The sequence below is a fragment of the Hylobates moloch genome, unplaced genomic scaffold, assembly GCF_009828535.3.
Source record: "Hylobates moloch isolate HMO894 unplaced genomic scaffold, HMol_V3 SCAFFOLD_19, whole genome shotgun sequence".
In the NCBI taxonomy this organism is placed as follows: domain Eukaryota; kingdom Metazoa; phylum Chordata; class Mammalia; order Primates; family Hylobatidae; genus Hylobates; species Hylobates moloch.
This window is the reverse complement of record NW_026652294.1, coordinates 70,085,333-70,102,584: the sequence shown is the minus strand read 5'-3', so window position 1 is coordinate 70,102,584 and position 17,252 is coordinate 70,085,333. Positions and strand designations below refer to the sequence as shown.

General features: G+C 34.9%; 1 protein-coding gene across 18 annotated transcripts in view; it reads right to left on the bottom strand.

The window, feature by feature from the left end:
• Positions 1-17,252, bottom strand: part of PTPRD (protein tyrosine phosphatase receptor type D) — a 2,332,625-nt gene that overhangs the window by 183,184 nt on the left and 2,132,189 nt on the right. For 13 of the 18 annotated variants that reach the window (XM_058431780.1, XM_058431782.1, XM_058431784.1 and 10 more), the window contains 4 exons: positions 7,755-7,888; positions 4,710-4,854; positions 1,184-1,489; positions 94-287 (listed from right to left, as the gene is read on the bottom strand). In XM_058431780.1, the coding sequence (XP_058287763.1) occupies positions 94-287; positions 1,184-1,489; positions 4,710-4,854; positions 7,755-7,888 (779 nt within the window). The remainder of the gene's footprint in view (positions 1-93; positions 288-1,183; positions 1,490-4,709; positions 4,855-7,754; positions 7,889-17,252) is intronic. The other 5 variants (XM_058431790.1, XM_058431789.1, XM_058431788.1 and 2 more) reach the window with 2 other exon arrangements.

Here is a 17,252-nt window from a genome sequence, read left to right as displayed (position 1 = left end):
AATGTTGAAAAACTAAAATAAGACCAACTTCAAGATATGAACTAAGATAAACTTATTATATAAAAACAGAGGTACATAATTTCAGAGGCTTACCTGTGCATCAGCCAGCATAACATCTTTCAGCATGGGCTGGCCCTTGGGCTCACCATTTTCCATCCTCACATAATGCACCTGGTATCCTCTTATCTGGCCATGCTGTTTATTGGGCACGGGTGAGCGCCATGAGACTTTAACAGATGTTGAGTTGACAGCCTCTACCTCGACTTTGCGAGGAGGACCACTAGGAACTGGAACAACATCATTGGATAAAAGAAATTATAGGCACTTGTCCCACCCAATCAGAGCATTTTCTGCATTTTCTTTACTTAGGTTTCTCTTTCAAAAAATGGGTAAACCCACTATGTTTCCTTTGAAGAATACAAACATTTTCAACCAATGAAAATGCTTAACCAATCTGCTCTACCTTTTAAGAAAAGATCAAAAAACATGACCAATGCAAAAAAAATGGAAGAAAAAAAGAGTATCAGAGAAATAGAAAAACATGTAAAAAATGTACAAAAGCCAAGGAAGATGCTTTGAGGATCAAAGCATTAAAGCACAAAGAGGTATAGCATTGAAATAATAACAAAAACTGGCTGTTGATTGTTGTGTGTTTTTTAAAGGTTTCTTTTTAAACGGCAGAATAAAAAGATTCTTGATTATATGGATTATCTTCTCTTTTTTTCTCATATCAAAGGTATTCCATACAAAAGATGCCAAAAATTCAATGTCGAGCATCAATGTCTCTGAAATACGTAAGACAAAAAGGCAACAAAAAGATAAGAAGGTAGTTTTGAAAAGTTAACTTCAAAATGTGAAAGAAGTGACTACAAAAAGCCAAGAAAAACACAGAAGACTTTAGATGGAGGTACAGAGACGGGCTGGATTGCAAGACCATAGGAGCCAACAGTTCTTTTAAAGAGAAGCAAATCACTGCATTGAGATTGGAAAAAAAGAAAAAAAGAAAAAAAAGAAAAAAAGGCCAGGCTGTAGCAAAGACAAGTCTTTGGCAAAAATACTAAAGTAACAGCAATGCTGAGTAAAAAAGATGAGCAGAGAAAAAAGATTACTGTTAGCCTATTGAAAGACAGCAGACCAAGACTGTGTCAGAAGGGTGCAAACTGACGTAGCGGAGGCAACATACCATCTTCATTGGTTCGAATCAACACGGACAAGCTCTCAGGGCCAGGGCCGACATCTGTATGGGCCGTCACAGTGATCCGGTATTCAGTCCATTTTTCCAGCTGTTCCAAAAGGTATTTGGTAGTGTCCGAAGGAATTCCCAAAATCTCGTGAGGCTTGTCATCTTCCCCATCCACTGCAGTATACTTGATGGAGTATTCAGTGATAATGCCATTCTGTTTTTCCACTGGTGGAGGTTGCCAACTTACCAAAATACTAGTGGAACTTGGGCTGGTGCAACTAATGTCTTGAGGAGGAGCTGACGGCTCTTATTTTGGTAGTGAGTTAAAGGAGGATTTAAGTGAAAGGACAGGAGTGGTTGAAAAAAAAAAATGATAAAACAAAAGAAAAGGCAAAAATAAATAAACGAACAATAAGGACAAAACGAAAATAACGCTTTGAAACTTAAATTCTAATGACAAATTATGTACCTTGGCTTAGTAAAATGAATAAACCAAAAAAATGAATTAATGACCAAAAATAATTGTTAAATAATGAGTGGGGGGAATATGTGAAAATGAGACCTCGAGATAATGGAGCCTCAAATAAAATTACCTACCTGCGATATAAATTCTTCTTCTAAACCAATCCCTCAGTATCTCCCACCCCCAGTATACTGACTATCCAGCTTCAAACAAGCTGCAAATAGTGCTAGTATTTACTTGAGGGTCTGAGGATGCTTCACAGATGTTGTTTCCAAGCTTTCACTTCTATATTCTAGAATGAGGATGGTTTACGTACAGTACTCATTTGTGAAAACCTTCTTAAGGTGACAAGTTACAATAACTGCTAATGCCCTTCTACCAGTTCCAATTAAAAATAAATAAACAACAAACATAAGAGGGTTCACTCTATCTGAGAAACGGAGTTTGCCTGACCAGTTTTAATAATAAAAAAAATGTTCACATTGATCGTAGCCCATATACAGTGAGCATGCAGAATCAATAAAGGATGAAAATGCAGAGTCCAAGATTTACCTACCCGAGCGTAATGTCAGGATTGTTGATTCTGACTGTAACTTGTACTTACCCTACGTCAGCTTTCAGCTGTTTAATTATAACTCTTCTTGAGACACCATTGCTAGTGAAGAATTAGACCCCACCAGCAAAATTTGGTAAAATCAATAATAATCATTTATCCCTTAGAAAATGTCAATAACACAGCCATTAAAAAGAACTGTTTTTTTTAAAAACCCAAGTATCAACTGGAAAAGATATAACTTATGTGCAAAATTTCTTTCACGTTGTACATAATTATTCATACGATGTAGGGTTTATATTAGAGTTAAAAGATATACTTTCTTACTGCCCATTCTAAATTAAACTAGTCACTTTCTGAGCAATTATTTTCCATCAAATTAACCAAACATTATGATTTTTAAAAATTAAAAATCAATAAAAGACAGCACAATTACTATCATTATTTAAAACTTGATAATATATGCTCCTAAAGAAGAACAAACAAGTGGGCAAACATAATACAAATCCATACACACACACATATATTTTTAAACCAATGTATATGGTAGACTGAATAAAGCAATCCTATGTTTTATATTTGAATGTGTAGTTTGGGGATTTCCCTAGACTTTGTAAGTCTTAATATTATGGAGTGCCAGGTGCATCCAATTGTTCAGGGGATTATCAGTCTTTCTTAATTTACGTGCCTTGTGTTCATTATTACAGTCAATCAAAATAAAAGCTCTCTGTATTGACAAAAAAGAAATCCTCATAGGACAGCCTTGTAAATTTGGAATAAGATTTGCAAAACCACTAGAATCTCATTTTTATTGATTCTGACTAGGGGTTCTTATATCTCAAATTATAAAACTATTTTACATGCATTATCATTATTCATAATAAATTGAGTTGTTCATGTAACAGCAAGGACTCATTTGTAATTCTTTTTAAAAAGCTGATTTGGTTTGCACTAGGGCTGTCTTCAGACCTCCTATTTTGTGAGAATATATTCAACATCATTTGAAAATTTTACTTTAATAAAATAAGGAATAGATAAGTGTTTGATGTGCTTATAAAAAGTCTATTCAATATGTATGTGTGTGTGTGTATATATACATATATATATACACACACACACATACACACACACACACACACGTTAAAAACCGAGGTTTGTAAACCATGGGAAACATAATATTGAAGCATGTAACATTTCTCTTAAATGCTTGGTTTTAAGACATTATCTTCTACAATACTATTTATTAGCCTGCCTGGAATTCAAAGCAGACATACAGAGAATGCATTAATTTACACGCTTATGCCTTTAAATGAAAGAAAATTTTATGGGAATAAATGATAATCACTAATAGATTAAACAGGATCCTAATCATTTTCATGTGAATAATCACACTTTAAGAGGGAAAAACATAAATTTTATTATCAAAAATCCCTGAAAGTTTTAAAGTTTCTATAGAAAATGAAATGGTGGAAAACTTGCTTATTTATATGGAAGGAAATTAATCTTTTAAAACATAAATTTCATGTTTGCTGATAGGTCTAAATATGAGGTCAACAGAGCACTTTCTTGACAAAATTCAATGTATTTCTACTCTAGATATCTATTGTATAATTCACTATGTCAAAAAGCAAAGACAAAATATCACACAAAGAAATCTAAGAAAATAACTCAACAAAACTCTTCAATTCAAGGTAAATAGTATTTCTTATGAATGAACTGTAGACACATATTAAAAAAAGCAATTAATAATAATAAGCCACCAAACTTTCCATCAAAAACAATCTCCTGTATAATACTTTATGCAAAACAATCTGCCCTGGGCACAATTAACCCCCAGTGTGATAAACACAGCTATGCTTAAGGGTAACAGCTCCAAAAAGAAATTGAACCCGAGGAAACAAAATACAATTTAGAACTGCAAATATGTTTGCGATTATTCCATTGTTTCTAAATTTGTCCACATACAGATTTTCTGTCAATGTTCCAAATTTCCACATGTACTACACACAGAGTTAATAAGAAACAAGTCATCAGAGCTGAGCTTTTCTTAGTAGAAACAAATACATGAAATAAGGACTTGTTTGATTGCAAAGCTAAAGCCTGTGTGCTTAAAAAAATAAAGCTCTTTTTGTCTTTTGCAGCCTCTTTCATTTGCCAAGCCCTCCTATGATTATTTTGCAGGGTTCTCAACGTGAATTTTGCTTTAAAGCCTTATAATTCATTAAACAGGGCTTTATCTAACTCCTTTCACCCACTTTTCACCCATGGAGGTCTACTACCTTCTTTAGAAGTCTTTCAATGTAGGAAGTGGGAAGGTGGGATCTGTTATTTGGATCAAGTGATGAGACCAAAATAAGTCACAGTTAAGTCACCTGTGAAGTGTGATGCATACTAACCTAGAGACTAACTATTAAGCATATTAGCAGGTTTGCTTGTTGGTGGAGGTGAAAGCTAGCAACATCTCCCAGAGGAAATAAAAAGGCAGAAAGTAAGCAAAGAGAGACACCTACTTGACTGCATGGTTCTAGCTGATATTTCTGCAGTAGAAGCACCCAGGCCTTGAGGGGAGCGTGCAGCCAGACGGAAATAGTATAAGCTGTTTGGTTTTAGTCCTTGCAGCCTATATGACGTCCCTGGCTCAATGGTAATTCGTTGCTGGAAGCAATAAGAGAATGTGGTCATCTTCAGTAAGATTCGTGCAAATACTTTTTAATCATACCGTCTGGACCATCAGATTTCTATCATCAGGATTATAATCTCATCAAAATATCACCAAAAGAGTCAATAGTGAGTATCTAGTGCTGTACTAAGGGAATTATATAATGAAAATATCAGTTTAAAAGGCAAGTTTCTATAAAGGTAACTGGAATAAAGGAAGTCAGAGATCTTTTTAATGTTGACACAGTTGGCCAAATACATCAGATAAGACGAAGACTGAGCGGCCAACACCCATGAGTATGTTCTGCCGTTAAATGTGTGTATGTTGCTGTGACAAAGATCACAATAGAAACTGACACCTGCCCCTGGTAGTGGAATCTGCCCAACATGTGCAATTTTAATTGAACAGATGTCTACTCATCTCTCATGACCTTCTGAAATCTCAATTGGAGGCAAAGAAAATATGACCAGAAGTAGCAACAGTAACCAGTATACAATTTACAGGAGGTTGCTATAAAAGAGATTTGGAATTGCCAAGTTTTGATGGGATAAAAAATCACGTTAGTCACGAAAGAAAGTTGAATAATTTATCTGAAACCACATCGCTACCCTAGGTTGATCTAAAATAACTGAAAACCTTACTTTCTTTGTGAATATAGAACCCACAGCCAGAAAAAAAAAATAAATTCACAAATGTTTGTGGACTTCTGATATACGATTTCGTTAATCAAATGCTATAACTCTCACCTTCCATGCTTAAAATTTGTCATTTAGCAAAAATATAAGTGTCTATCGGTAATCAATCTTGAACATCAGCCTACAGTAAACCTTAAAATGCAAGTGAGTAGATAATCTAGTAATGGTGTGTGTAATCTTAACACTTTATCAAATAGTGTTTGCTATTCACACAAACAAATTAGTTAAGAAGAATTCAAGGCCGGGCACGGTGGCTCACGCCTGTAATCCCAGCACTTTGGGAGGCCGAGGCGGGCGGATCATGAGGTCAGGAGATAGAGACTATCCTGGCTAACATGGTGAAATCCCATCTCTACTAAAAATACAAAAAATTAGCTGAGTGTAGTGGCGGGCGCCTGTAGTCCCAGCTACTCGGGAGGCTGAGGCAGGAGAATGGCGTGAACCCAGGAGGCGAGGATGCAGTGAGCAGAGATCGTGCCACTGCACTCCAGTCTGGGTGACAGAGTGAGACTCTGTCTCAAAAGAAAAAAAAGAAGAAGAAAAATTCAAATATAAAACTAGAGAAACCATCCCTAGGGTGTTCTGGCTTACAAATACAAAAGTTTTCAGGAATTTTAGATCCACCAAGTAAGAAATAAAGAAATTCCCTAAATAAGCAATTGTAGAGCACAGTAGCTAGGCCAACATTTAAGCATTACAATTCTCCTTTACTCTTTGTGTATATGTATGTTTGTGTCTAGGTATGCATGTATTTTAGTTTGGTGGTGGTGATGAAGGTTTAAAATAATTCAGTGCTGATTTACGCCTTACAGAAAACACCAATAGCTCAAGTTGCACCATGAATACTTTAAGTCATATCTGCATTTCAACTATATAACTTTTTGACTGCTTGATTTATATTGGCTTTGTTAGCTAAATCTAAAGCACTGCATTTAAAACCTATTCTTTTGAGATTCTGCTCAATTCAAACAGATGGAATAAAATAGAAGTTTACAAGAATATATTAATTTATTATAACATTCAAAATTATGTGCTACAAGTTAATTGAGAGTAGTTCATTTAGTATGTGAGTTTTTAAAAAGATATTCTTTACTAGAACACAGGGACCGTTCCACTTTGTGAAGATTTTTTTTCAGATAAAAAATGCTAAGAGGCATAATAAAATGAATATATGAGTGAAGTTCTCAAATATAGTGCCATTAACTCCTTTTCTCCTAATGTTCCCCATTGGATTTCACAATAATAAAAAAAAAAGAAACATATTTATTACTATTATGTATTCTCATTCTGAAAATGTTAGATGTATCTTAATATGGATTTCTATAATGTATTCAAACTGCACTCAAGAAGCAGTAGACCCTAACCGTTAACAACACAGACTCTGGAACTCGACTGCCTAGACTCAAATCCCAGCTCTGCCATCCACTAGTGCGAGACTTTGAGCAAATTATTTAACTTTCTTTCCATGCCTCCATTTTATTACATGTGAAATCGATTAATAAGAAAGGCTAGCTCCAATGCTACTATAAAAATTAGATGCATTATTGATGGTGAAACCCTTAGAACAGTGCCTATTAATGAGTTAATTATATTGATTTTCATTTATCTTTTCAGTGACAATCAACAATTGCCATGCCTTCTACAATCTGTTATTTTGTTTGCACAGTATACTCAAATGTTATATACACACTTGCCTTCATACCAAATACTTTTTAGCCAACAAACATTTGCTATGGGGAATCTTTGAAACCAGTGTGGAAAAATTCATCTAGCCAAGGACTTTCATGAACATATAGAGCTAATTTAGTGACCTGTTCCCACAGTGACTTAAATACTTTCATGAAGAAGAGAAAGTCCTCAAGTCTCATTGAGTATTTATTCTTCCATAACCTGATACATCTATGGAACTTGGAACTCTGTCAGAAGCACATTCCAATAGGAGCAGGAGTTATTTTGTTTTGTTTTTCCCCAAAGCCTCCAAATAACCAGTGTTTGTTGTTGTTGTTGTTGTTGTTGTTGTTGTCATTTGGGGTTTTTTTTTTTGGGAGGGGAGGGGGATCAAGTTCCTCTTTTAATTAGTAAATCTTCTCCATCAAGGTCCTCAATAGCTATCTGACCAAGAATGTGGATAAATACACAAAAATAAAGAAGTGGTCCAATGTAATGAATAATTCCCAGGGTGAGAAGCACTATAGTCTTACCTCCTCTCCATGCTCCCCATCTTTGTAGACCAGTTCATAGTTGGCAATGGTATCTGAACGTGGAGGTGTCCAAGAGAGCAAAATACTTGTTTCAGACTCAGGTTCTGCTTTGAAGTTTAGTGGCTGCCCTGGTACTAAAAACAGGGAGGCAATGGATTGAACTCACAATCACCAGGAGTATTCACAAAGTTCTTCCATTAGTGTAACCTGTTTAAACCTTTCAAAATCTGTACACATGTACCAGCTTAGTGGAAAACAAGCTCCTTTACATCGTTCAAGTTAACCTCTTTGTATACAGGGCAAGTACAATGTTCTAAATCCTGCTCTGGAGTAGTAGAACATCTACACAAGATATAGTAGAATTAATAAGTATGAAGTATATCAGCCCCTGAATTCAATTTTAAGGAAAAAATTCTTTACTTCATGATATGGTTGTTAGTAATAAATAATATAATTTATGTAAAACACTTGAAATATTGCCAAAAGCATAAGTACTAAATACCTAAAAGTATTGTTATTTACAATTGAGTAGGAACTTACTCTCTAGCACTACATGTAACATTAAAAATTATTTCCAATTAAATTCACAAAATCCTACCTTTACTCCAATAACAAAACCTAACAGGCAAACAGAATCACTTAGCGTTTTTTTCTTACCAGCCCACATTTTGAAAAAGAGGTGTAAAAAAGGAAAAACAAAACAAAACAAAACTCTATCACTTACAAATAATGACTTCTAAACTCTAAACTATGTTATTTAATGCACTACACCTAATAAAAACAAAATACCCTCCCTAGTGCCACGAAGCTAAACTACTACCAAAAATTAAGAAGTTTATAGAATACACTTATCAGAAATATGGTAACTTAAAGAGATCATCTATAATTCTCATGTTAGCCATGTAATCTATTTGATAGACAATTTGGAAGAGCTGTTTATCAGCTGTAATAAAGAATGGAAAGTCTATTCGGTTCAAAACACCTTACTCAAATGTACTGGAATAATTACTAACCTAAACTTCCTAGTCCACACGTAAGCCTATCAGTTCTCCTCTATCCATTATACACAAGGCTGAGTCAGGGTGTCACTGGCACATCTAATTGTACATTGTTCTTGGCCACTGTCTGCTCTGATTGGTGAGTGCCTATGCTTTCCCAATTGTAAAATATTTTCATCATTACCCTTGATATTATGGCATGTCTCAATGTGCTGTGGCTGAACATACGTTCATATTCCCTCAAGTTTAAATGAGAATTCCATTTATATTTAAAGAAAAAAAGAGAACAATAATACTTCACAGCAGAGGAGTAAAAAAACATCTAAAGTGTGCTTTTAAACATCTACAGTGGCAACCCTGGCAAAAATATTTTAAAATACATATAATACGGTATAATTTGTAGTTGAAAAGAAGCCTCTGGAGAAAATGTATTGCTTTCCTTTTCTTTTATAGTTATGTCTCTGTGGTACGGCTTTAAAAAATACCCTTTGTTAAAGCAGTCTGCAAGAATGATTTGTAGAATCCCTAATGATAATTTCATTCCTCTGGTAAGTCAGCCTGTGTGTATGTGTGAGAGTGTGTGTGTGTGTGTGTGTGTGTGTGTGTGTGTGTGTTTGTGTGTGTGTACAGGAATACATGTTTGGACTGATGCTTAAGGTCACAAATAATCAGTGCTTCATATTTCTAGTTGCCTTCATCATCTTTTCTCTCTCTCTTTCTAAAAATCACAGGCATTGAGAGTCTCATTGCTTTGACGCCTCTGGGAGCTTACTTTCTGAACAGAGTATCATATTTTTTTTCCCCAGTACCTGCCCAGTGGGTGGCCTAACACAGTCATTTAGATTGAAAGGTGGAGGCAAAAGAAGATAAAAGATTGATAAGCAACAGGCAGGGGGACAGAGGGGAACAAAATACAAATAGGCAAATTGCAAAGCAAATGGAAAATGCATTATTTCTAGAAGGGAAATACCAAAAGCACTGGCAGGAGCAATAATGGAAACAAGAGTGACCAGATAGATGGGAAAACTATGATAGGATCTAATATTCACATGATAAAAGGGTTTCTCAGGCTAAAAATGCACACATATGCCTATGGATGCAGTCATAGAATTTTTTCCTAGTTTTATTTGCTTCTTTCTTCCTCCCAATTTCCTGGGAAACAAGAAAGTTTGTGTTAACTCCTGACTCAAACCAAACCGGAGTACAGTATGGTCAAGAATTAGAAACACAGACAACATCGAAGGGCTGCTCTCAGGATAATAATTGCTTGTTATGCATTTCCTCCCTGCCTAATGCTAATAATAAATTGACGTTGATTGAAAACATCTTGGAAACCTAATTAACTTTTTCTTACTTAAACTGTTTACTTTTTGCTTTTAATTTGTCTTGAGCAAATTCCCGGTTGGTCTCAATATTTCATTCGTGTTTAGTGACACAAGCTTTGTCTGATCATCTAATTCAGCTTGTTTCTATTAAGAGCCCCTTCCTTCTAAATAATGACTTAAGTAGGCACATCCAAGTCTCAGAGAGTACACTGTCCTTTTTATTCTTGCACAAAACTAAAAGTTGGCTAGACGACTTGAAGCAGAGTGTCTTCATCTAATGTACAGGGGGTTCTCTCCTGTTCTTTCCTTAGCCTTCTTTTGAAATGGTTCGGAGGGTAACTTCATTTATGAGATTTTAAACTTGTGGTACAGGCTTAGGCATGGTAACTCACATCTGTAATCCCAGTACTTTGGGAGGCCAAGTTAGGAGGATGGCTTGAAGTCAGGGGTTCAAGACCAGTGTAGGCAACATAGCAAAACCCTGTCTCTATAAACTAATAAAACTTAAAAACATTAGCTGGGCATGGTGGAGCATGCCTGTAGTCCCAGCTGTGTGGGAGGCTGAGGTGAGAGGATCACTTGAGTCCAAGAGGGTGAGGCTACAGTGAACGATGACTGAGCCACTGCACACCACCCTGGATAACAGAGTGAGACCCTGTCTCTAAAAAATAAATAAATAAATAAATAATGTATAAAATAAACATGTGGTGCGAACACAAATGCTCAGAGGTGTCAGGTAATTTAGATGAGTGAGCAGGCCATATGGGGCCTGGGGCCCGGTGGAGAGTGCCCACCACCTGAAGAGGGACCGCAGGCCATGCTCAGTGACAGCAGGTTGCTGCCTTGTGAAATGTGGGCGCACTCCTGTCCCAGCTTCAGATTTTCTTCACAGAAGTTGATCATGAACCTTCCAGGTAAAACCTTTCCATTCTTAATTACTGAAAATTAATTGAATTTTAAAAGCACTGTATGGGGCAAAATGTGTCTACAGGCTAGATTCAGCATATGGGCCAGGGCCCTAAAATAACCTTTCACGATCTCAGGCTCCAGGCTCATCAACGGCTTAAGAGTGCACTACCCACGCTTCCCCGGGACCTGAGGGTGTACCAAACGATACAACTTCCTCAGGGCATTTTGTCATATTGGAATCCACCACCACGAAGCTGAGGATACAAAGGAATTTTTTTAAAAAAGGTATAAAATGAATGTATTTTTAAATTCCCAAATATTGGTCCTAATGAGCATAATATATGTATATAAGAAAACACTTTAGGGGCTACAGACTGTCATATTTGTTTTCTCTGTAACACTTGAGACACGGGAGTACTTTCATTATCTGTCGATTGAATTTTTATACCAAATGTTGTGTCTACAGAGGTTCCATTTCACATTTCTATTAATGTTTTCTCTCTAAATATGTATTTATACATACAAATGTATAAATGTAAACATTTACCTACATTTTATTTAGTTAGTTAGTTTTGAGACAAGGTCTTACTCTATCACCCAGGCTGGAGTGCAATGGCACAATCATGGTTCACTACAGCTTTGACCTCCAGGTCTCAAGTGCTCCTTCCGCCTCAGCCCCCTGAGTAGCTGAGACTACAGGCGTGTGCCATAATACCCGGCTAATTTTTTATTTTTTTTTTGTACAGATAGGATCTCAATATGCTGCGCAGGTTGTCTGAAATTCCTGGGCTCAAGAAATCCTTCCAACTCGACCACTCAAAGCACTGAGAGTATGGGTGTGAGCCACTGTGCCTCGCCTTCTTACACACAGATATTTTATGCTCTTGTTATCATTACACATCACAGTTTCTCACTGTTTGTTTTTTTTTTACCTTCACTTACCAGTCCTTTGTCTAGGTATATCTTATTTTATTTTTATTTTATTCAAGAGCTTTTCTGTGTTGTAACATTTCCTTCACTGATTAACTGAACATAAATTTTATAAGAAAATGTGAGATTCTGGGAAAATCATGGGCAAATAAAAACAACATATCCAGACCTTTAAGCAGTTACTTCATATTCAAAGGAGAGATATGATATTGACCATAAACCCAATTTACAATAGGACATGGAAAGCAGAAATAAAATAAGTAAAAATTTTTCTTTAATATTATATTTAAGAAGTCATTATATACTGTAAAAGTATGTCCTTCCCCTTGATTACTTATTTAATGTCCACAAGGAAATAGAAATGTGAGCTATCAAGTCCCTAAAATAAGATTATAATCCCACTGATACATGTTAAGTACTTGAGTATTACTATAATTATACTCCATATAAATATGTGAAAGCAACTCAAAGACAAGGGATAAAAAAGACTAACAAGAGAAACCTTCACATTATCTGAAATGCTGATATATTAGAACAGATTAATATGTGAAAAAAATTTAGAGATTATCTCTAAAGAAAGGTTGACACATATTGCACTGCTAAACAACAGTTTCATCTTGCTATAGTATAAATAAAAAATATGACCAAAGATACTAGAAAACCCATGATTGCTAAAATATCTAGTATTTTAATAAGGTACATGTTTTAAAATGTGTGTATCTAGCATATTGATAAATGATAATAACAATAAAACCGACAGCCAGAATTATAATGGTAGTAAAACAAAACAAAATTCAAAACAAAGAGTCTGATGTGTAAATGTCACAAATATATCATTGACAAAATAAGTACTTAATACACAAGCATCAGCACAAATCTTATTCTCAAGTCATTAAACATAAATGAGAAAAAGTTAAATTTTATTATAGTTGTATTTATATCCAGTGCTCCTTTACTCATTGCTAAATCTATTCAGAAAAAGCATTTACATTGGACTCATAACTTTGGTTATTAGAAAGCAGTCTTTTTCTAGTTTGCTTGTATAGGCCTGTTGACGTACACTAATGAAATGACTTATAAACTTCTGGAAACCTAACAGACTTTGTCTCTAAATGTCATAGCTTATATTTTAACACTTTTGCAATGCCCAGAATTTGTAATAGCATTAACATCCCTAAAATGTTTAAAGTTGATACTAGTCATTAGTATTTGATAAATATATATAGTTCTTTATCTTTTGAAGGCATATACTGTTAAAGGTATATCCATATAAGTCAGATGATTTTCAAGAATCTATTAAATGTATAGATGTAATTAGAGGTCAGATATGCTTTCTAAATAAAGTTCAGAAAAAAGACACGTATTAGGATTTAAGATTTATAATGTCTCTAATTAGCATGAACATCAAGCAACATTTAATCCATCAGGTTTGAGATTTAACTTACTACTTTTTTATCAGGGTTTTATGTGCACTTCTTCTATAAAATATAGTTACCCTATGCTTTTGGTATAATTACCTTTATAAGAAAACTATAGGAAGTCCTTTTTTCCTTCCTGAATGTATTTTCTCATAATGAAAATATTTTTCTAGCTTAATAGAAATACTTCCCTTGTCAATGGCCATATAGTCCCCATATTTTCAAGGTAAACTAGTTGCAAGTGACTTCATAATGCCAGAAGTTAGAGCTACGGAGAACTGGGAATATTGACCCATATGTCAGAAAATAATCGTCTCAATGAAAGTGTTTTCATATTTAAAACCATTTAAAGATTACTCAACATGGTCAACTGTACTAACGTTCACAACCAAGGAGAAAAACTCTCTGACTGTAAAACAGACAGATCATATTCTCACCTTCTGTATTACCAGAAATATACAAATTTACATCAATCCTTCACTTACATCCATCTGTGTGACTCATATTAGATAAAATCCAAAGTGAGACTTCTCTCTTAAACTCACTTTGATCCTAAATACTGTTCTTTTGGAATCCGGTTTCAAACAAAAATAGCAATGTGAATGTCACAGAATGAGATAATAAAATTAAATGAGTACCTTTTAGACACAGAAGACATCAAAACGTACATTTCTGTGTATTTGTAATTAAAATGTACTTCAATTCCTACATATTATTGATCAGTAAATTTTTATAGGGTTAGAGGAGAAAATTTTATAGGGTTAGCGGGTTATGCAGTGAAAATAATCATATCCTTAAATTTTATATCTCATAATGGTTATCATCCTAGCAATCATCCTAAGAATTCTTTAGTCAGTAACAAGAAAAAGGAGCAGCTCAGCATTAGTTACATCAGAACAAACATCATTGTTTTTGGCAGGTGTCCACTAATATCCACTGGCCTTTTTAATTAAGCCTATAGAACAGATCAAATCATTGTGCTATTTTGGAAGGTTTTCTTAGTTTATTGCGCTTGGCAGGCAGTCATTACATCACTATATATCTTCTCGATCAACGGATATTAAAAGTAAAACCATATATTATGGAAGATTCTTGGAAACATCTTCATGTAAAAAAGTTACTCAAACAGAGTGGAAACAACTATTCTAATATATCCATGTCCCATTCATCTAGATTTTCTGAGTTCTGTCATTAAATTAAATCAGAGCTTTTGAAAGTACAGTTCCCAGCTCACAGTAACTCAATTGCCCCTCTGATAATGCCACCTTCACTGAGTTATGATTCAATGTCATATTCTGTCCACTGGTAATAGAAAAAAATAAAGATATGGTCTGTCTACTTAAACATTACTTCAATATTTTTCAATAAATTGCGACTGAAGGCATTAGGGTTTTTCATTTAGCATTCTAAATACAAGGATTCTCACAATTGTCTAAGATTCATATTTTGGTTGAATTAGGTTTAGGAAAAATTTTGTTTCTTAGATAATCTTCCTACCATCAGAAAATAAAAATACGAAACACCATAGATTTCTATGTTTAAACCGGTGCTTATAAAACTTAGAGCCAAATTTATTTAAATTTAGTTAAATTTCAGCCAAATTTACTGCTTGAGTGTAATAATCTTTCATAAAAATGTTCTTCCTTCCACTTCTTTTAGATAAACTTAGTTTTTTTTTTTTTTCATTGTGAAATGTTTTCATATACTTCTGCACTGGAATAATCTAATAGCTACCTCAGCGTTTCAGAAGTAAGTTATGTCTAATTCTTAGATAAATATATGAATAAATGAAACAATTGTGTTTTTCTCTCCTGCCTCTTTCCATTTATTGAATACCTAGGTTGGCATAAAAACACAAAAACAATCACATTAAGCAAATTATTAATTTAAAAGGTAATGGTAGTTGATAATGATTTGGCTCTGTGTCCCCACCCAAATCTCATCTCAAACTGTAATCCCCATGTGTCAAAGGAGGGACCTGGTGGGAGGTGATTGAACAATGGGGGTGGTTTCTCCTATGCTGTTGTCGTGATAGTGAGTGAGTTCTCACAAGATCTAATGGTTTTATAAGGGGCTCTTCCCCCTTTGCTCTTCTCTCTCCTGCCACCATGGGAGGAAGGTCCTTGCTTCCCCTTCACCTGCTGCCATGACTCTAAGTTTCCTGAACTCTCCCTAGCCATGTGAAATTGTGAGTCAATTAAACCTCTCTCCTTTGTAAATTACCCAGTCATGGGTATTTCTTTATAGCAGTGTGAAAATGGACTAACACAGTAGTTAAAAGTATCCAGAATCCCTGGATTTATATTCTGCTTTTCCACTTAGTAACCTTACAACCTAAGGCAAGTTTCTGAATCACTTTTTATCCTCTTTGATCTTCAATTTACTCATTGGCAAGTGGGATAATTCCACATCTGCCTAATTGGTTTGTGAGAATAAATACATGCAAAGTTCATAGTATAGTGTCCTCCATATGTTAGCTACTATTATGATGATTATATATTAATAATTTAGTTAATGTTTTACATATTAAGTTACAAAATGTTTCCCTCCATTATGTAATCTATACCCTGTTATGAATTTTACTGCATCCCACAAAAATCCATATGTTGACATCCTCATCCCCAGTACCTCAGAGCATAACCTTATTTCAATATAAGATCTTTGCAATGGAACTACTTAAGATGAGGCCATAAGAGGGACCCCAAGTCCGTTATGACTGGTGTATGAGTAAAAAGGGAAATTTAGGCACAGGCATGCTTACAGAAAGAACATAATGTAAAGATGAAGGCAGTGATCAGATGATGCTTCTACATGTCATGCTACAGCAAAGATTGCTAGCAAACCAACCAACAGAAGTTAGGGCAGCAGCATTAAGTATATTTCCCTCACAGCCTTCAAAAGGAACCAATCCTGTCAACACCTTGTTCTCAGACTCCTAGGGCCCAGAACTGTGAGACAATAGATTCCCATTGCTTAAGCCACCTAGTATGTGGTTCTTTTTTACAGGAGCACTGGAAAACAAATAGAACCACTACACTCTATGAGGTGGTTATTATTATAGACTAGAAAACTGAAGTGCACAGAGAGATGACATAAATCACCTAAGGTGACAGCTAATAAACGAAAGCTTGAGATTCAAACCCTGGTTATGTTACTCCAAGTCCAGGGATTGAAAAAATATCACAGCTGAGAAATTTAAAAAGCTCAAAGTGGAATGTAAGTTCCCATATAATTTCTTAGAATTTTTTAATTGTTATGTAGCTGCTAAAACAGTATAATAAAAAGCAATCTCATAATAGTTAACCACTTTTAGTCAAGAAAAAGCAGAACAAGATTTACAGATGTCTGCATTTCCCAATGAGAAGCTTTTTTGGTAAGAACAGCCTACAGTATTTTTTTCTGCATATTACTACAGCAAATAAATACAGAAGTACTGCAAATGGCACACAGAGAAGATATATGGATAGTTTTTAATACAACTGTGGTGAGACATATTTTTATAGCTGGCTTTCCTACAATGTCATAGAGAAAAGAGTAAATCCATGAACAAGCCAATAAGAACCAAATAATGGTATGAAAATAAAGCCAGGCAAACTATTAAAATAAATGCGCTCTGAGATTCCTAGAAGCAAGGACAAATAGTTAAACATACTTCATATAATGACCATGACATGAAAACAAGTCAGTGATTCACAGGAATCAGTGAAATAGATGATAGATACATTATGTAGTGCTGGCATCTGAGAAAATTTATTAATTCATTGCCAGGATTAGCAATGAGTTATGTCTACAGATTATACTGTCTCCAATAATGATTATTATGTAGATTTTAAAACAAGCCAACAGCATGCTGCCAAAACATTAGTAGATTAATGCAGGTTTAAAAGATGCCAACACAATAAGGACTCAAAGAAGTAG